Raw genomic sequence first — 20,858 nt, 5'->3', positions numbered from 1 at the left:
AGGGTTCTAGAGGGGAGGGGGTGGGAGGATGGGTTAGCCTGGTGATGGGTATTGAGGTGGGCACATTCTGCATGGAGCACTGGGTGTTATGCACAAACAATGAATCATGGAACATTACATCTAAAACTAATGATGTAATGTATGGGGATTAACATAAGAATAAAAAAATAAAAAAAAAAAAAGAAAAGAAAAAGAAAACCACACACCATGAAACATGACCTGCCTGATACTGTGAAATCTGTCCCAGAAAGAGGGGGCGTATAGCAGGCCAGCATATGCTGTGTGTTGGACTTTCAATGGGACTTGAAAATCCCTCAGAATCAAGCCTCACCATCCTTAGAGGCATCCAGTGATCTCTGATTAGCACCATGAAAACTAGAGAAAATAATGGTCATGGAGAAACAGACTTTGAAGGAGAATCATGTTGATAAATTATTTCTAGTGCTTACATCAAACCTCTTTGCCCTAGAAGAGTACCAAGAGGTGAATAAGAGAATACATAAAAACAAGAAAACAAATAAACAAACAAAACCCAAAAAAACCCAACCCAGGTGCCTCCATAGTAAGGGAAAGACAAGGTTTGAAGAGTTAGTGTGGACAATAAGATTCAGCAGAAGCTTCAGATGGCCCCAGTTTGATACCTGAATCCTCCTCTGCCTCTCCAAAACTATTCTCCCGTAGGTATTGGCCCTACTCAAACATAGGAAAAAAACCCAAAACAACCAATGGGGGATATCCTCTATGCATGGCAACTTTAAAAACAATAGAAAGAAAGAAGGAGAGAAGAATGTAAGCAAAAAAGCAGCTGAAAAACCTATATAATTCCAAAATATCTTTCAGGGTCTCAACGAATTCCCAGCAGCATGATATTAGGGGGAAAAAAAAGGGAAGAGGGGCTTAAAGAAGAAATTTAAGGGTTTCAAGAAGAGGTTTCTACATAACAGAAATGGAAGTTACTGTAGCTTGGCAAATAAGCAAGGAAAAAAATAAATACACAGCTATTCAAAATAAAGTGAGAGACATAATGGAAATGTTGAAGAGATCTCAAAACTGAAAGGGATATTGACATATAGATCACAGAGATGATAGTTATGGAAAACAAAGAAGATCCAACATACACAAATTAGTGTTTCTGAAGAAAAAGACAAAGCAAATGGAACAGACAGATAACATGGAATCTACAGATTGAAAGTCCTACCATATTCTAGGAAAATTTAACTTAGAACAATCAATACCAAAACATAACATGGTGTGGGGCGCCTGAGTGGCTCAGTCTGTTAAGCATCTGACTCTTGGTTTTGGCTCAGGTCATAATCTCAGGGTTGTGGGATTGAGCCCCGCCTCAGGTTCCATGCTCAGCACGGAGTCTGCTTGGGATTCTCTTCTTCTGCCCCTTCCCCCACTCACTTGCGTGCACGCTCTCCCTCTAAAATGAATAAATAAAAAATCTTTAAAAATTAAAAAAAAACAGGCGCCTGGGTGGCTCAATCGTTAAGTGTCTGCCTTCGCTCAGGTCATGATCCCAGGGTCCTGGGATTGAGCCCCGCATCAGGCTCCCTGCTTGGTGGGGAGTCTGCTTCTCCCTCTTCCACTCCCCCTGCTTGTGTTCCCTCTCCCGCTGTGTCTCTCTCTGTCAAATAAATAAAGGCTTTAAAAAAAAAAATTTAAAAAACATAACATGATGAAGTCCTGGAGCTATAAGGATAAAGAATATCACTTGGTATTCAGGTAGAAGAAAATGGTCTACAAGGGGAAAAAAATCAGGTTGGTAGTAGACATCTCCAAAATACTCACTTCCAGAAAACAGTGAAACAGTATCTACAGGGCAAAAGGAAGTACAACCTGATAATTTTGTAGCCACCCAAGGTGTCCTTTAAGTATAAAGACAACAGATAGGTAGTCTTAAATATACAAAAATATAGCATCTATGAACTGCTCTTCTAAAACATATTGGTGGATGAATCCCTGTCAAGTCAGACAAACCATGGTAAAACAGACTGATTGGACTAACACAGGATTAAGATGAAACAACTACAGGAATAGTGGTTTTTGAAAAGAATGTGTCATAAAACTTGATAAGGTGAAAGTAATAATATAATGGGAATTTGGGGAGAAGGATTTCTGGGGAAAAGTCCAAATATGCTCACTTCCTCCAGGCAGTTAGTAGAAGAAGTAGATACTTTGAAACATAGGTTAAAAACACCACCACTGATAAAACCTCAAAATATTGCACTATCTTTTCTTCTTAATTTTGGACAGATATTTTTAGGAATTAATCCACTGTAATTGAATTAAATGGAACATTTATCTCAAGTTCACCTCAAGTTAAAGTTTTTCAATTTTACTTCCATTTTATTTCAAGTAACATTCAATTTCATGGCATCCATGGAATTATTTCCATTTTTCTAAAATTATAATATGTATTCATCTATCTTTCTGTCTGTAAATATGCATAGAAAGAAGGCTCGCATTGAGTATACTGACAATGGCCATTTCCAAGTTAGGAGCATCTGGATGATTTTTACTTTCTTTTTATTTTTTACAAGTATGTATTATTAAAAATATATATGTACACAAATCTAACCATCTTATTCCTTTGTTCAATGTCTTTTAAAAAAATACTTATTTTTAATTTTTTAAAAAGATTTTATTTATTTATTTGAGAGAGAGAGACAGAGAGAGTATGAACGGGAGGGTAGGGTGGGGGGAAGGACAGAGGGAGAGGGAGAAGCAGACTCCCCACTGAGCAGGAAACCCAATGCGGAGCTCAATCCCAGGACCCTGAGATTATGACCTGAGCCAAGGTCATAGGCAGATGCTTAACTGACTGAGCCACCCAGGTGCCCCTAATTTTCATTTTTTATTTTTATTTTTATTATTATTTTTATTTTTTATTTTTTATTTTTTTTAAAAGATTTTATTTATTTATTTGAGAGAGAATGAGATAGAGAAAGAGAGCATGAGAGGGGGGAGGGTGAGAGGGAGAAGCAGACTCCCCGCCGAGCAGGGAGCCCGATGCGGGACTCGATCCCCGGACTCCAGGATCATGACCTGAGCCAAAGGCAGTCGCTTAACCAACTGAGCCACCCAGGCGCCCTATTTTTATTATTATTTTTAAATTTTTTATTTATTTATTTGACAGAGAGAGACACAGTGAGAGAGAGAGGGAACACAAGCAGGGGGGAGTGGGAGAGGGAGAAGCGGGCTTCCCGTGGACCAGGGAGTCCGATGTGGGGCTCGATCCCAGGACCCTGAGATCATGACCTGAGCCAAAGGCAGATGCTTAATGACTGAGCCACCCAGGAGCCCCTAATTTTCATTTTTTAAAGATTTATTTATTTATCTTAGAGAGCAAGCAAGCAGGGGTGGGGTCGGGAGGGGCAGAGGGAGAGGGAGAGAGAATCCCAAGCAGACTCCATGCTGATCATAGATCCCAACATGGGGTTCGATCCCAGGACTCTGAGGTCATGACTCCAGCCAAAACCAAGAGTCGGTTGCTCAACCACCTGCACCACCCTGGCGCCCCTTAAAGATTTTTTTTTTAAGCCATCTCTATGCCCAGGGTGGGGCTTGAACCCACAACCCTAAGATCAAAAGTCACATGCTCCACCAACTGAGCCAGCCAGGTGCCTCTGTTTATGGTAGTTTTATTCATAATTGCCAAAACTTGGAAGCAACCAAGATGTCCCTCAGTAGGTGGATAGATAAACTGTGGTACATTTAGACAACAGAATATTACTCAGCACTAAAAAGAAATGAAATGAATTATCAAGACATGAAAAGACAAGAAAGAACCTTAAATGCGTATCACTAAGTGAAAGAAGCCAGTGAAAAGGCTACATATGGTATGATTCCAACTATATGACATTCTGGAAAAGGCAAAACTATGGAGACAGTAAAAAGATCAGTGGTTGCCAGAGGTCGGGTGGTAAGGATGAATAGGCAGAACACAGAAGATTTTTAGGGCAGTGAAAATAATCTGTATTATAATGATAGGTACATGTCATTGTACATTTGTCCAAACATATGGAATGTAAACACCAAAAGTGAACCCTAGTGTAAACTGCGGACTTTGGGTGATTATGACTTGTCAATGTAGGTTCATCCATTGTAACAAATGTATCACTTTGGTGAGTGATTATATTGATAATGAAGGAGGCTGTGTATGTGTGGGGTCAGGGGGTGTATGGGAAATTTTTGTACCTTCTTCTCAGTACTGTTGTGAGCCTAAAACTGCTCTACAAAAATAAAATCTTAAAAAAAAATTTATTTTAAATATAAAGGCTGAAAAAGATACACTTGGAAATAATATATTTTAAAATAAATCTAATGAAACTTTTGGGTTATAACTTATGTATGCTCATTATCAAAACTATGGAAAAATACAGGAAAGTGTAAACAAAGTATACACTGCTTTTTTTTTTTTTTAAAGATTGTATTTATTTGTCAGAGTGAGAGAGAGTGCACACAAGCAGGGGGAGTGGCAGGTAGAAGGAAAAGCAGGCTCCCCTCTGAGCAAGGAGCCTGATGTGGGATTCAATCCCAGGCCCCTGGGATCATGAGCTGAGCCAATGGCAGACGCTTAACTGACTGAGCCACCCAGACGTCCCTATACACTGCTTTTTAAAACTGGATATTGTATTATGAACATCTTCTTGGGTTACTAAATATGCATTAGAAAATTATGGTTTAATGCTCTGAACCATGGCTATGTAATTGATCATACACTGCTACATTGAGACTGCTACCAATTTTTTTAAAAAGATTTTACTTATTTATTTGAGAGAGAGAGCAAGAGAGTGAGCGAGTGAGGGGTGGGGCAGAGGGAGAAGCCTGATTCTCCCAGGACCCTGAGATCACGACCTGAGCCAAAGGCAGACGCTTAACCGATGGAGCCACCCAGGCACTCCAGTTGCTACCAATTTATTGCTATTATAAATAGCGTTGTAATAAATATCCCAATATAGATTAACCTTGAATCCTATTTAAAAAAAAAGTTTCTTTATTTAAGTAATCTCCATACCCAACGTGGGGCTCGAACACATGACCTCATGTTCCTCCGACTGAGCCAGCCAGGCGCCCCACCTTGAATCCTATTTTTCTTAAAGATTTTATTTATTTATTTGAGAGAGAGAGAATGAGAACGAGCGGGGGGGAGGGGCAGAGGGAGCAGGAGAAGCGGACTCCCTGCTGAGCAGGGAGCCTGATGCAGGGCTCTATCCCAGGGATCCCAGGACCCCGGGATCATGACCTAAGCCGAAGGCAGACACTTAACCAACTGAGCCACCCAGGTGCCCCTTGAATCCTGTTTTTATGGTATATTTGTAACCTCTAGACACAAAGGCAGGCTTTGTGAAGGCCGCCCCTCGCTGGTCCCACTTTACTTCTGTTGCATTGCTTCCCCCAGTCACATTACTTGAAGGCCCAGCCTCCCTTCAGTTCCTAGAATAATCTGCCTTTGAAGCAGGACTGAAACAGCTTTCGGTTTTCACATAATAGCTCCATATCGGCTAAGTCTACTTCAGTCTCCATCCTTGGTTTCTTTTCTAGGAAACATTGTTGTCCTTTGCGCCTTCTGGGAGGATGGGAGCCCTGACTTGCTCTTGCCAACTGGGCCTGGAACTGTGCCCTTGAGCCTCAGCCCGGTCACTTCTTTGTGTATCTGGAGAAAAGGACTGCAGGAGGCTTTATTTTAATCTCTTACAGTGAGAGGATGCTTGGTCAGATCTACTTTGGCAGCCAAGCATACGGCCTTTTTTTGCTTTTGTTTTTTTGTAGGGGAAAGACTCTTACTGGGTCTCAAGAGGAGAGGGGGTTTAATTACCAACATGACCCCAACAGTCCCAGACTTTGCTTTGTGGCTTCTCTTTCACTGTGTGATTTGTATGGATTTATTGGAAAACACAAAGACTTCCAGGAACTGCTAGTAAGCCAGACTCATTTATGTTTCCTAGTAGGTACTGGATTCTATTTCCCAGCTCAGCTAAAATTAGTCTGTAAAAAGTCTTGGGCTTGTTAATGCCAAACTGATGTGAAGACAAGCACTGGGAGAGATGAGATTTTTATTGTGCTGCAATCTTAGGACAAATGGAGCCAAATCTACAGGATGGCAAAATAAAGAGCTGTAGAAAAACCCTTCCAAACCAAAGTACTCATTTAGAACTTTCTAGAAAGTTAAAAATAACTACGCAAGGGGGCGCCTGGGTGGCTCAGTCGTTAAGCGTCCACCTTCAGCTCAGGTCATGATACCAGGGTCCTGGGATCGAGCCCCGCATCGGGCTCCCTGCTCCGCGGGAAGCCTGCTTCTCCCTCTCCCACTCCCCCTGCTTGTGTTCCCTCTCTCGCTGTGTCTCTCTCTGTCAAATAAATAAAATCTTTTAAAAAAAAAAAAGAAAAAAAAATAACTACGCAAGTCAGGGATCCAGACTGTTTTATTTAATTAAAGGAAGCGAAAACAACTTCCGTTAAGTCTCAGAGTCCCCATTGCTGGGTAAATGAAGAGAAAGTGAGGAGAGGGGGTCAGGATGTCCAGGCGTCACTCAGGTTCTTTTTTTTTTTTTTTTAAGATTTTATTTATTTATTTTAGAGACAGAGCACAAGAGGGGGGAGCGGGAGAGGGAGAAGCAGACTCCCTGCTGAGCAGGGAGCCCGACGCGGCACTCGATCCCGGGACTCCAGGATCATGACCTGAGCCGAAGGCAGTCGCCCAACCAACTGAGCCACCCAGGTGCCCCAATCACTCAGGTTCTTTGAGAGCACACATTTACATGCTGGCTACAGGAAGAAAGTTTATGGTACGGGTGGAGTCATTCATTTATTCGACAAACATGTATTGAGCAACTACTATGTATTGAGGGTTTTTTTTTTTTTCTTTTAAAGATTTATTTATTTATTTATTTGACAGAGAGAGAGAGAGAGATAGCGAGGGCAGGAACACAAGCAGGGGGAGTAGGAGAGGGAGAAGGCTTCCCACTGAGCAGGGAGCCCGATGTGGGGCTCAATCCCAGGACCCTAGGATCATGACCTGAGCCAAAGGCAGACGCTCAACAACTGAGATACCCAGGTGCCCCTGTACTGAGGGTTTTGATAGAGGTTGGGGATACAGAGGGGCTTATAGTATAGAGTAAAAAATTAGGGTGTATGCTAGGATATAATAGGACAATGAGACTGTAACAAAAGTGCCCACGAAAATCTAGGCAAATCAGGGATGGTGCTACAGAGTCTAAAATAACCCTTGAGCTAAGGTTTGAAGGCAAAATAGGAGTTTGCTAGAGGGACCAGGCAAGGGGTTAGGGAATAAGGCTGCTAGAGGGAAGGGCTAGCATATGCAAAGGTGTGGATGCACAAGAAGGCACGGTACATTTGAGACCCTGCCTAAATATGGCACTGGACATAGATGGGGGTATTGGGCAGTCCTACCTACTTTTGTCATGGGAATAGATGTGATGTGGGTATGAGCAGGTGGTGGCTGATAAGGCCGAGCGGGGAGATCAGGATCAGACCATGGAAAGCTTTGAGACCTTGCAAGTCTTGCTAAACAAGAGGTCCTTGGGCCCCAAAGCACTTTGACAGGCATGGGTTATAATTGGGGGGATCTGCTTTGTTTTATTCCATCACGATCAGGCCTATCTTGAATCCCCACCCTTTCAGGTCAGAGCACTTTGGAGCCATGTAGCTGACCTTCTTCTCAGTCACCCTCCAGAATGAGGCCCATGAGAACACCACAGTGTTTATAAAAAGGTTTAAAAGCATCGTTATATTTTCAAGGAACTCTAATCTATGCTTTTAATTTATCAAATCAAATCTTATCACAACGTACACAGAATCATTTCTAATTTAGCATTCACTTGTATGGATGGAAGCTGAGTAGAGAGGGAAGAATATTTTATTGGATATGTGGGGTAGTCTTTTTAAAAAAATATATATAATTTAGAAATATAGGCTTTCTAAAAAAAAAAAAATCAAACTGTACAGAATTCTGTAGAATTAAAAAGTGAAAGTATCCCTCTTCCCTGCCCCTATTAAGTAGCAGCTATTATTAACAAGTCTGGTATATATCTTTTTTTTATTTTAAAGATTTATTCTTTTAGAGAGAGAGAGCATGAGAGGCAGGGGCAGAGGGAGAGGGAGAGAGAATCTCAAGCAGACTCCATGCTGAGAATGGAGCCAGAAAGGCATGGATCTCAGGACCCTGCGATCACGACCTGAGCAGAAACCAAGAGTTGGAAGCTTAACCCACTTTGCCACCCAGGCGCCCCTAGTATGCATATTTTTAGAAATTATCTATGCATACAGAAATGTGTGTGTGTTTAGAGAGAGACAGACAGCACGAGCAATGGGAGAGGGGCAGAGAGAGAGGGAGAGAGGGAACCCTAAGCAGGTTCCACACCCAGTGCGGACCCTGACCCAGGGCTCAATCCCACAACCCTGTGATCATGACCTGAGCCGAAATCAAGAGTTGGTCGTTTAACCAACTGGGCCACCCAGGCGCCCCTGCATATATTTCTTGTTGTTTTGAAATATAAGACAAAATAATTCTATGGACTCTTCCAACATATTAAGAAGCACAAAAGCAACAAAAGACTAAATCTGTAGGTTGCATTTTCCAATTACATACAATTCCCCAGTACCCCAGAGAGGGTCTCTAATCTCCACTGTGGGCCTGAACTTCAGCATATGCACAGTGAGACAGCTTTGCACAAAAGCAGCAATGATCAATGTCATGCCAACACCTGCTAGTTAGCTCCGAAACCTTGAACTGTTCTTCTCTTTCTTCAACATCTACTAAGGTATGTTGCCCGTTCCAGGCGTTTAATATGTATCTGTTAACAATATACAATTTAATATCATATGACTCAATAAATTAGCAGAATACCTATGGAGGTATTAAGAACTGGGTAAAGTCGCCAAAAGTGTCCATTTAGTTGTCTAATGACTGAGATTATGCCTTCTTTTCTTGACAACTGAATATTTTTGCCTCTGTAAGTGATTAGGTGAGTGGTTTACTGGGGTGAGCTCTTCTGGCCAAATGTTTCCCTGAAATCAAGCAAGGAGGCTCAGAACAAGGGAAGAAAGAACTGACCACACACAATGCCAATCAAATATACTCTCCAAAACACACTGGTCACAAACAGGTGACCTACTTTCCTGCAAAAAGGCAGGAATCAATTCTGTCTTCCCTGCTGGTTTTGGGTTCTACCACTGCCATTTGTTAAATGTGTTGACCTCGGAGAATTCTCTTAATCTCTCTTAGCTTCAGTTTCTTTGTGTGAAACAAATAAAGGATAATAAAACCCATCCTGTACAGTTAGTCAAAGCCTCAAATGAGATGGCCTTTGTGAAAGTATGTGTCAGGCATGGGGCAGATATAAGATAGGGTGGTTGAGACAGAGGCTCTGGATGAGGACTGCCTCAGTTTAAATACCAGCTCTAGCACTCACTAGCTGGATGACCTCAGGCAAATTATTCAACCTCTCACCAAACCACGGCTTCTTATCCACAGCATAGGAAAAATAATTGGATTATTTTGAGGAGTAAGTGAGATCATGTACTTAGCATGGTTTTGGGCACTGACAATAACGCTGACTACATATTGACCATTATCATCACGAGTGTAGGTCTTCCATACAACTTTCCTTTTCTCCTCCTCCCCCAATTCTTCTCTTCGACTCCTCTGAATAACCTAAAGTAGGATTCCAAAGCTCTGCTTTTTCTGGGTTATGAAATGCGAGGCTGAAAGAATGAATAAAGATTGCAAATTGCTAGGGACTGAATTGTATCCTCCCAAAATTCATGTGTCGAAGCCTTATCCTCTAATGTGACTGTATTTGGAGATTGGGTTTTTAGGAAGTAATTAAGGTTAAGTGAGGTCATAATCGTGGAGCCCTAATCCTGTAAGACTGGTAGCCTTGTAAGTAGAGAATGAGAGAGAAATTTCTTTCTCTCCTCTCCATGTAGGCATACAAAAGCAGTTAGCCATCTGCAAGCCAAGAAGGAAACCCTCTCCAGAAACTGATGCTGTTGGACCTTAATCTGGGACTTCCAGCCTCCAGAACTGTGAGATAATGAATTTCTATTGGTTAAGCCATGCAGGCTACGGTATTTGGTTATGGCAGCCTGAGCTAAGACACATGGTTTCCTTGAGTCTTCAAATTGGCTTCTCAAAGCGTTTACTTTTTTTTTTTTAAGATTTTATTTATTTATTTGACAGAGAGAGACACAGCGAGAGAGGGAACACAAGCAGGGGGAGTGGGAGAGGGAGAAGCAGGCCTCCCGCCGAGCAGGGAGCCCGATGCGGGGCTCGATCCCAGGACCCTGGGATCATGACCTGAGCCGAAGGCAGACGCTTAACGACGGAGCCACCCAGGCGCCCCTCGAAGTGTTTACTTTTGACAAGTTGACTACCTCTCTACTGTAGCATTTCACAAGTAGGGGATGTTGCTGAAGCTGCGTGATTTCAGAATACATACAAAAATTAATAAATTAAGATAGATGGTGAGAATGATGACCTTAATAACCAAGCTAAGATCTTTGGTTTGAGGGCAGTCTTCACCACTCAGACCTGGCCCTGAAGAAACATCCTGCGTTGCTGGGCAAAGCAGACACTGCACAGGAGGATGTCTGTGTGTGCAAACACGGTGCCGGGGCACAAGCCCATTCATATTATTACTAATCTTAATAATGAGAAAAGAAATCGCAACATATACCAACGGAGTAAAAGGGAAGTACGTCATCTTTGAAACAAACAAACAAGTGATTTCTTTCACAGATTTACTCAAAATCACGTATCTTTCAAGGTTTACGGAGGAGGAAGTTTACGAACAGAGAGTAAGTAACTTCTGTAGGTGATGGTTAATAACCTGATAAAGCTCGGGCATTTGGGGTAGTCTGGCTCTAGATCTGTGCTCTTGAAAGCATTACAGAACCAATTGGCATAGATAGAGGAAAAATTCCCCCATGATGACCCCAGTAGTTTACCCTGAGCCAAATAAAATAGAGAATAAACTGAAACTTTTTTCTTTTTTTAAGTTGATTTATTTTTTTAGTAATCTTTACACCCAATGTGGGGCTGGAACTCATAACTCTGAGATCAAGAGTTGCATGCTCTTCTGACTGAGCCAGCCAGGCACCCCTGAAATTTTTTTCTTATCTCTTTGTAGGGCACATAAATGACAGGAGCCCCAAAATCTAACACAATGAAGGTGAGTTCCCAACAAAAATGCCTAACACAATGAAGAATATATACATTTTAAGATTTTTATTTATTTATTTTAGAGGGAGAGAGAGAAAGAGCGGGAGCAGGGGGAAGGGCAGAGGGGAGGAGAGAGAAGAGAATCTCAAGCAGACTCTGTGCTGATCATGGAGTCCTACATGGGGCTCTGATCTCACCACCCTGAGATCAAGACCTAAGCCAAAACCAAGTCTGACGCTTAACCAACTGAGCCACCAGGCACCCCAAGAATATCTTTCATAACCGGCAGCCAACACAGTTAATGCTAAAAATAGATGTGTTCTCAATCAAATCATTAATGCAGATCAAATTACCTGCTCTTACTAAAATTGTTTAACACAATTTAAGAAATTCCACCCAAACTAATAAGAAGTGGTACATAAATAAGAGGCATTAATGGAAAAATGGAAGACTATATTAGTATTATTTGCAGATGATTTACCCATAACACTAAGAGAATCAAGTGAAATGTTGTTAGGTTCTTTAAAGAAGTTTCGTAAGTGTATGGATATAAAAGAAATATACATAAAAATCAGTAAATCCTCTCCACATCAGCAGTGAAGTCTTAAAAAATATATCAGAAAAAGTCTTATTCATAATAACAAAAAAATAAGATGAGCCACAATAACTTTAGTAAGAATGCTTTTGGTACCCAGATAAAAGAAACTGCAAGAAGTCCTGTCCTTTGTCTCAGTAATTCATCATCTAGGGATCTACCTAAGGAAAGGGTCAGAACTTCAAAGATTTATTATCAAATTTTAAAATACTTTAATATCGGGAACACTTAAATATTCAATAGCAGGAGAATGTTAATCAGGTTATAATACATCCTTGTGATCAAATCTTTAAGACCATTCTAAGGACTATTTAATGACTTGGGGAAATGCTAAAAATATTCTCTCATGAAAAAAAGAAGGATACAGAATTTTTTATAGCATCTGATGCTAATTTTGCTTAATATTGGGGTTCTTCTCTGAGTAGGGACTTCTCATTTGCTTCACAATTTTCTGAACTATCCCTATGCCCACTCCTCAGGTTATATGACACCAAATGCGTAATTCTCTTCCTCGTCATTTGTGGTTTTCTCTTCTTGCCTTGCCTGATCTCCATACTCTCTTATCGCCCCATTGATCCAAGGGCAACTGCATCCACTCCAATGGTTTTAATTTTTCTATATGCTAAGGATGTCTAATCTGTTCTTTCCCGTAACCCAATTCTCGCCTGCAAACTATGCCAGCTAATCTTTATCCACTTACATCTCTATGCCTGTAATTTCCGTTATCCCAGATTTCTTCTGTTCTTGAAATCCTGCCACTTAAACCTCTTCAATAAGACTCGAATTCATCCCCTCATCTCCATCTTACCTGCTGCACTCTAAATTGAGACATTCTCCTTTTGCCAGGATAAATGCACGAGACTGATTGGCCTGTGTCCTAAACTCTTCAATCCATTCTATCATCAGAATCATCGGGGTGATCATTCTAAAACTTCATTTATTAATTATTTATTTATGGCGAAAGTGGTAGGGGGTAGAGAGGCAGAGGGAGAGTGAATCCTAAGCAGGCTCCATGCCCAGCGCAGAGCCCAACGTAGGGCTTGATCTCATGACCCTGAGATCACGACCTGAACTGAAATCAAGAGTCCCTCAGTCAACTGACTGAGCCACCCAGGCGCCCCTAAAGTGATAATTCTAAAGCAAACAACTGATCATCTGTCTCCACTATTGTTTCTGATTCTGTTGTGATGTCATGAAGGTTCAAACAGTAAGAGATACATGTCTGCCAGTGCTAATTTATTTACTGCTCATCTAAACTCTACTCCCCCCCACCCTTTTCTACTGTGGGAGGAAGCAGCTAATTAAAGCAGGTACTGAAATGAAAAAGGAAACCCAGGGAGAGTGACTCAGCTCATGGACAATGCATGGAGACAATCTAAGCCTAACAATCCGTTGGATTTTTCTCAACAAAGTGGTCTTAATCAACTTAGAGCCATTTATAGTTTCTGCTCTTCCCCAGGCTCCACTGTGGATCTTCTAGAGGTGCTAGTAGTTTTCCAGGTATTACCCACAGAACCTGCTCTGTCTTTTTAGCCTGTTTTCCTTTTGTTTACGTCATCTGCTTAATATATCTTTTGTTCCTTGGTTTAGATTGGACACTTGAAATACATCTCCTTGCTCTGCATCCTAAGCAGTCCTATAGCTAGGCCCCAGCCTAGGCCAGTCCCCTAGACCTTCACTAACCTAACCCAACAAAAACACAAGGCTAGGTGGGTTGTAAAGCATACAGGCTTTGTAAGACAGTGAGGCAAAATGAGCATTTTTTCCTATCTATAGCCATTCCCAGCATTCTTCTGCTGAAATAAAGCACTCTTAAATAAATAAATAAAGCTGGTATCTAACAGCTACCATGGTTGGGATGTTGGTAGAAGTGGTGGTGGTGGTGATGATCCACGCAGGGCAGGAGACCTCAGAGAGTCTGTTGGCAACTCCTGGTTTTTCTCCACAATATAAAGAATATAGAGATGTGCCGAAGGAAAATACCCCCGTTCCTGGCAGGACACAGTTGTGTCTGCAGGTGACGCCTGCAACTGCTAACGCGGTCACCTTCTAACCGTGAGGGGAGAGATGTTGACATGATGGAAACAGCTGCACAGAGATATGGAAAGGACTTGGGTTTTTGATGATGTTGTCGAGCCAACCTGGCGCCATCTTGCTTTCCGGTGGCTTCATATGCAGGAGGACACATTTACTGTTGAAGCCGCCTAAATGGATCCTAGCAGATTCAGACTCATTTGTAACTCATTAGATTCACCAAGCCTGCCTGGACTAGTAACTTCCTTCATCTAATAGTGTACTTGTTCTTTTTTTTTTTTTTTAAAGATTTTATTTATTTATTTGACACAGAGAGAGACAGCGAGAGCAGGAACACAAGCAGGGGGAGTGGGAGAGGGAGAAGCAGGCCCCCCGCCGAGCAGGGAGCCTGACGCGGGACTCGATCCCAGGACGCTGGGATCATGACCTGAGCCGAAGGCAGACGCTCAACGACGGAGCCACCCAGGTGCCCCTAATAGTGTACTTGTTCTAATCTTGGAAGGGTAAACAACAAAATCCGACTGGGACTTTGTTGAAATAATGTAGAAAGTAGGAATAAACAAATGGTGGGTGAAGGCAGCTTCTACTGCACTTCTTTCCTGTCCTTAACTGTATATCTAGAATCTAGATAACAGAAACCACATACCAGATAAGCAAGCTGCATCTTTCTTATAAATTTCCCTTGTTATGTCCCAGAATTAAGGTCAACTGTTAAGTAAAGTTACCAGTTCATCTTAGAAATTGGTTAGTGTTTACCTACTTAACGGTAAACTATCCAAATGGGACTCATTCCCTGGACAAACAGAATCTGAAAATTATGATATAACTAGATACGGGTTATAGTAAAGATATAACTTATAACTTCTTCTCTAGTACTCCTGGCCTGTAAAAATAGCAGAGCAAATTTTGTTTTGTAGGAATGAGTTGAAAACATCAGCAAAATTACTACTTTGGCCTTTTATACATTTTGGGGGTGATTGTTTATTTCTTCTTTGCTTATACTTCAAGGAACTTGTCTCTTCATCATGTTATAAGTTGTGTTATCCCCTTCTTGCACATTACCCAATAACAGAAATGGAAAATCTTAAAAAAAAGGAAGCAAGCACAGTTTATTTTATAATAAATCCCAAAAGCAATGTTGCTGGTAAGGAACTGATATTTAAGCCCAAAAGATAGTAATACAAACTCCAGTTGCTGTTATGTAGACCTCTGATTTTTTTTTTTTAAGATTTTATTTATTTATTTTACAGAGAGAGAGCACAAGCAGGGGGATTGGGAGAGGGAGAAGCAGGCTCCCCGCTGAGCAGGGATTCCTATGCGGGCTCGATCCCAGAACCCTGGGATCATGACCTAAGCCAAAGGCAGATGCTTAACCCACTGAGCCACCCAGGTGCCCCTGAGTTTTCTTTTTGTTTTTTTTAATTGAAGAGGCAGGTCAGTAACAATATATTAACATATATTTATATATGCCAGAAAATAATCAGAGAAAAGGTATGTGGTATGGTACTCAGAATTTTTTCTATTATAAAAATTTACAAACAAACAAAAAAGTTAAAAGAACAGTATAATCAACACTCATGTATCTTTCATCAATGTTCAAATTGTTAATATTTTACTATTTGGGCTTAATCTATATAGGTATGTATTTTTTTTTTCTGAATCATTCTAAAGTAAATTGCAGACATCATGATCAGTCATATTATATTTAGCCTTGGTTTTCAATATCTGCTTTTCTTTTTTTTTTTTTTTAAAAACTTTATTTATTTATTTGACAGAGAGAGAGACAGCGAGAGCAGGAACACAAGCAGGGGGAGTGGGAGAGGGAGAAGCAGGCTTCCCGCTGAGCAGGGAGCCCGATGTGGGACTCGATCCCAGGACCCTGGGATCATGACCTGAGCTGAAGGCAGACGCTTAACGACTGAGCCACCCAGGCGCCCTCAATATCTGCTTTTCAAGTATTTTTTTCATTCATGTTTTATAAAATCCTTAAACAAGATTTAAAAAGAGAATAATTATGTTCATGTTGTTAGAAAGCAAGACTTACAGTGTAAGAGAAAAGAGATTTGATGTAAAAGTCAAATGTATTAAACAAAACCCTTGAAATATTAACTCTACATTGTAAGCATTAGTATTCCTCATATCTTTTTCCTTAAAAAAATACATATTTATTAGCTCTGTCCACTATGAAGGTCAAGTAACAATAGGAAATAATAACACTGTAGCAATACACACTCCTAGTAACTCTAGTTATGGTCTCTAAACACCACACCCTACCAAGAGAAACCAAAGCTCGTTAGAGGGATGGCTGATGCCAGGACTGGGGCAAGAAAGCATACAAGAAGGCACTGGGAAATCTCGTTGTCCTTGACAGCAAGCAAATCTTACACAACTAAAGAGACCATGCCAAAAGGCATAGGAGCTAACATTAAGAGGCTCAATAGCCAAAGACGAGACAATTGGAGAATCAAAAAATACGACCAAAACGGAAACCCTGAATACATAAAAACACATAGGTACCCGATGAAATAAAAAAGTGCCCTCCCCATCCAAGCCACAAACAATGGATTACTGCCGGAGGTATGTAGGGCATCGACTCCTTATTCTGAAAATGGCAATTAAAGAATTAAGCATTTAGGGGCGCCTGGGTGGCTCAGTCAGTTAAGCATCTGCCTTGGGCTCTGGTAATGACCCTGGTGGCCTGGGATCCAGCCCTGAGTCAGCTTCCCTGCTCAGCGGAGAGTCTGCTTCTCCCTCTGCCCCTCCCCCTGAGCATGCTCCCTCTCCTTCTCCCTCTTTCTCGAATAAATAAATAAAATCTTAAAAAAAGAAAGAATTAAGCATTTATCCAGTCTATTCAGATCAAATTATATACTAGGGTAACTAAATAGCCCCAGCTGATAAAATTTTGCTTTGCAGAAGAATTACAGCTAATACATTTAGAATGCAGGAGACATTTAGAAACTCAGCATTTGGCTATTTCTAGTTAAAACCAATGATTCAGGCAATCATGAAAGCATTACATGAAAGGTGGGTGTGGGTCTTTAAAATGAAAGGAGCAGCCGTTGCTGTGTGAATTCACTATCAATGGTAGAATCATTAGAAAGCAAGACAATCGGATAGCATGTGGTCCCCTGAAATGATTCAATATGAAGTACACAGTACAGTTTATAGAGGTATTCTCACCCCTGAAAGTTACAGCTAAGTTCTAGTTTGCAAGAAATATGAATGATAGAAGAACAACTTAATACCATGAGGAGGCAGGCAAGACAAATCCAGAATGCATGACATTCTATACGACAACTAAGTTTTTTCAACAAAGACAACGTGGGGGAGGGAGGGAGGAGCAATGAAGTGCAGGATGTGAACCAACTATAGGGTGTGGACTCGTTTAGGCCCTGACTTGAACAAACCAACTATAAAAACAGTTTTGAGCTACTTGGAGAAATGTCAGTATGGACTGGGTGTTGGAGGACACCAACATTAATTAATTACTAATTAAGTATTAACTTTGTTGGATGCGATGATAATGGCATTGTGACCATAGGAAAGAATGTCTATCTTCTTAAGAGATGTCTATCTAACCATGCAGGGGTGAAACAACCTGATGACTAGATTTTCTTTAGAAGTGCTTCGCACACACAAAATATGGGAAGTGGGGGTAGATGAAGCAAATATAAAAAAGGCTTGATAATTACTGGGCTTCGGTAACAGGCATCTGGGGGTTCATGACACAGTTCTTTATACTTTTGTGTATTTTTTGAAATTTTTGTAACAGTGTTTTTAAAGATTAAAAGAGAAGTAGCTATCTTCAGAGACAGAATCTGAACAGAAGTTGAAAACATTTATTTGCATTACACTGTCATTTAAAAACAAATGTGGAACTATTTTAAGTAGACTTCTCAAATAAGATGGTCTTACCCACCCACATTAGTTTTTGGTGTCTTTTGAGTGTACCACTGCGGATTTATTGCCAAAGAATTTCTACATTTTTTAAGGAAAAATTACCTGTTGTCAATAATCATTATACTGGAGGATGGAATCCCCAAAACATCACAGCTCTGCAGAAGTTCTTTCTTACGCACCTCCCCTTGATTGTAGTAATTTCCTGAAGATAACAAATACACAGTGGTAGATTTCTTTAATAGTGGAAATCTATCAGTTTACTCATTCTTTTTTTTTTTAAAGATTTTATTTATTTATTTATTTATTTATTTGACAGAGAGAGACACAGCAAGAGAGGGAGCATAAGCAGGGGTAAGTGGGAGAGGGAGAAGCAGACTCCCCGCCAAGCAGGGAGCCCGATGCGGGGCTCGATCCCAGCACCCTGGGATCACGACCTGAGCCGAAGGCAGACCCTTAATGGACTGAGCCACCCAGGCGCCCCCAGTTTACTCATCATTATCTCATCTTGTTCCCTAAGGGACTTAAGCCACCTGAAAAATTTGTGGTTATGATGAAAGGCTGAAGGAAATATTACTCACTCCTATGAGATGACTGACAGCAGCCCAGTCTTTAGAATCATCACCATTTAAGCCTCCCCATCTCTGTATCTATCTGTCTGTCCCTCTGTCTGTCTGTCTGCATTTCCATAGCATGCTACAGGCAGTATTGCATATTGCCAAGACCACTGGCTTTGGAGGTAAGCAGATTTAAGATTGCCTCTTCTATAACTGCCCAGACAGAATAAGTCAGGTACCTGGGCACGCTATTAATTTGGGGTCTTTTAATTGATAGTCCTCAAAAATCTGTTGAACGTTTATTTAAAGAAGAGGCTCTTACTCCTGAGTATTACAGGAAAATGTGTCCCTGGGGGATCTTGACCACATCGGTGCCCCAAATAGCTTATATATCCTTTCTTTTCCCAACACATATATTCTGTTTCCTAAGAACGGTTCTGCTAAGTACAGCTTCTCTGTATCCTTACAAATAATATACAGTGAAGATTTAGTACCACTTAAACTGCACTTATGAGCAACTGTCTAGCTAATGCACCCCTTAATTCAACTCTCCAGCAGATAATTGCATGTGTAATGTGTGCTAGTTACTTAACTTTCCCGAGCCACAGGTCTTCCACCTGTAAAGTGAAGATGATGACCATCTCCTACGGCTTTCCTGAGGATTACATGAGGCAATACATATCCACCCAGTTCAGTACACAGTGTTTTCTCTTTCCTCGACTTCTTTAACTTTACCTTCCCCCTCCTCTGCTTCATTTCTTCCTGAATTACAATCCATTTTCATTGTCTTGACCAAATGGCATCCCCTCTGGGAAGTCTCCCATTTCTTCCAGCAAGGAATCATTTCCAGTATTCTGCTCAGATGTATGAATGTTTCTCCATGATCAGATTATGAATTCCTAAATGTCATTGACCTTAAAAGTCACAGTCTCCTTCAACTTTGTATCATCCTGGTGTCCAGCACACTTCACCCACTCATGAAGTACTGAACCAAGAGGGGCTTCCTTTACTGGCCAGATAACCCAGACAAAAACAGTTCTGCAAGACCTTTCAACTTTGGTGGGAGTTACTCTAGTGCTAGTTGTGAACTGTTTGAACCCAGAAAGGAGACAAGTCATTACATTGTATCCAACAAAGGGACTAACCCTAAAAAGACTCCACAGATAATAGCTTAGTTTCGTATTGTTCTCATCACAATATTTTACTTTTTTTTTTTTAAGTCAGATGGAAACTATAGTCAGTTTTATGATGGCTATTATATTTTAGGTTCCTCTCAAATCCATACACATACCCTCTCCTATTTCACCTCAAGGTTATTTGATCTTTGGTGAAAAAGAGTCTAATGAGGGGAGCCTGGGTGGCTCAGTCGTTAAGCGTCTGCCTTCGGCTCAGGTCATGATCCTGGGGTTCTGGGATCGAGCCCCACATCGGGCTCCCTGCTCAGCGGGAAGCCTGCTTCTCCCTCTCCCACTCCCCCTGCTTGTGTTCCCTCTCTTGCTGTGTCTCTCTCTGTCAAATAAATAAATAAAATCTTTAAAAAAAAAAAAGTCTAATGAACACTTCCTAAGTCCAGAGGCTGTGCACATCAGACTCTGATTATGATTCTGAGGAACTACTTAGAATGGAGGCTAGTGAGTTTATGGAGCTGGTTTTATGACTTTGTGTTTGAATTAAGGAACTTAAAATAGGTTAGGGAGTTGAAGTCAGAGACCATTTAAAAAATTTTCCCTAAGCTTGGTGAACATGTAAGCACTTCAGCAGAATGTGTCTGAGATCCTTCAGCAGCCCTTAATGACACACTCTAGAACTGTGTCCAACTAGGGTAGGTGTACTCTGGGATGCACAAGATTATCTGTTGGGGTGAGAAAAAGCTTTAGAACTTTTCCTCTTAATTTGTATACCGTGTCCTTTATATGTCAACGTTTGTTAATGTTTTATAATGTTCACACCAGTTCAATGGGCCATGTACTTAATACAATTATAAATAAGTGTGTATATATATATATATATATATATGTATACACACACACACACACACATATAATGGGAGTATATTTTCAAAAGTTTTTACCAATAGGAGGGGTGCCTGCATGGCTCAGTCTGACTCTTGATTTCAGCTCAGGTTGTGATCTCAGGGTTGTGAGATCAAGCCCTGCCACGGGCTTCATGCTGGGTGTGAAGCCTGCTTTTGGGATTCTCTCTCTACCCTCTCCCTCTGACCCAACCCCCTTAAAAAAACAAAACAAAACAAAACAGTGACCAGTGAAGTGGCCAGAGATTAGTGACAGCAAGAGGTAACTACCAACCCTAGGATGGACAGATAAAAGGAGTAGGCAGTGTTACTAGAAGCCAAAGGCCTCGGTCCCCCAATGGAAGTTGAAACCAAAAGACCTAGACTCTCTTCCATTAGTATGAACCCAGTTGGAGAAATCATGATTTAAAAACGAAACTAGAATTAAAAATTGGTCAAATGACGGGACGCCTGGGTGGCTCAGTCAGTTAAGTGGCTGCCTTTGGCTCAGGTCATGATCCCAAGGTCCTGGGATTGAGCCCCGCATCGGGCTCTCTGCTCAGCAGGGAG

The 20,858-nt window shown here is 41.1% G+C and overlaps 1 protein-coding gene across 12 annotated transcripts in view; it reads right to left on the bottom strand.

The window, feature by feature from the left end:
• PIGL (phosphatidylinositol glycan anchor biosynthesis class L) overlaps positions 1–20,858 on the bottom strand; it is a 101,291-nt gene that overhangs the window by 69,806 nt on the left and 10,627 nt on the right. For all 12 annotated transcript variants that reach the window (XR_014140613.1, XM_006735978.3, XM_031030868.2 and 9 more), the window contains exon 2: positions 17,826–17,925. Coding sequence is in view for 11 of the 12 variants with exons in the window: in XM_006735978.3 (XP_006736041.3) it covers positions 17,826–17,925 (100 nt within the window). In the remaining variant the exon portion in view is untranslated. The remainder of the gene's footprint in view (positions 1–17,825; positions 17,926–20,858) is intronic.

This window comes from Leptonychotes weddellii, chromosome 15 (genome assembly GCF_054177405.1).
Source record: "Leptonychotes weddellii isolate Sample4059 chromosome 15, ASM5417740v2, whole genome shotgun sequence".
Lineage (NCBI taxonomy): Eukaryota > Metazoa > Chordata > Mammalia > Carnivora > Phocidae > Leptonychotes > Leptonychotes weddellii.
This window is presented reverse-complemented; position numbering and strand designations above follow the sequence as displayed.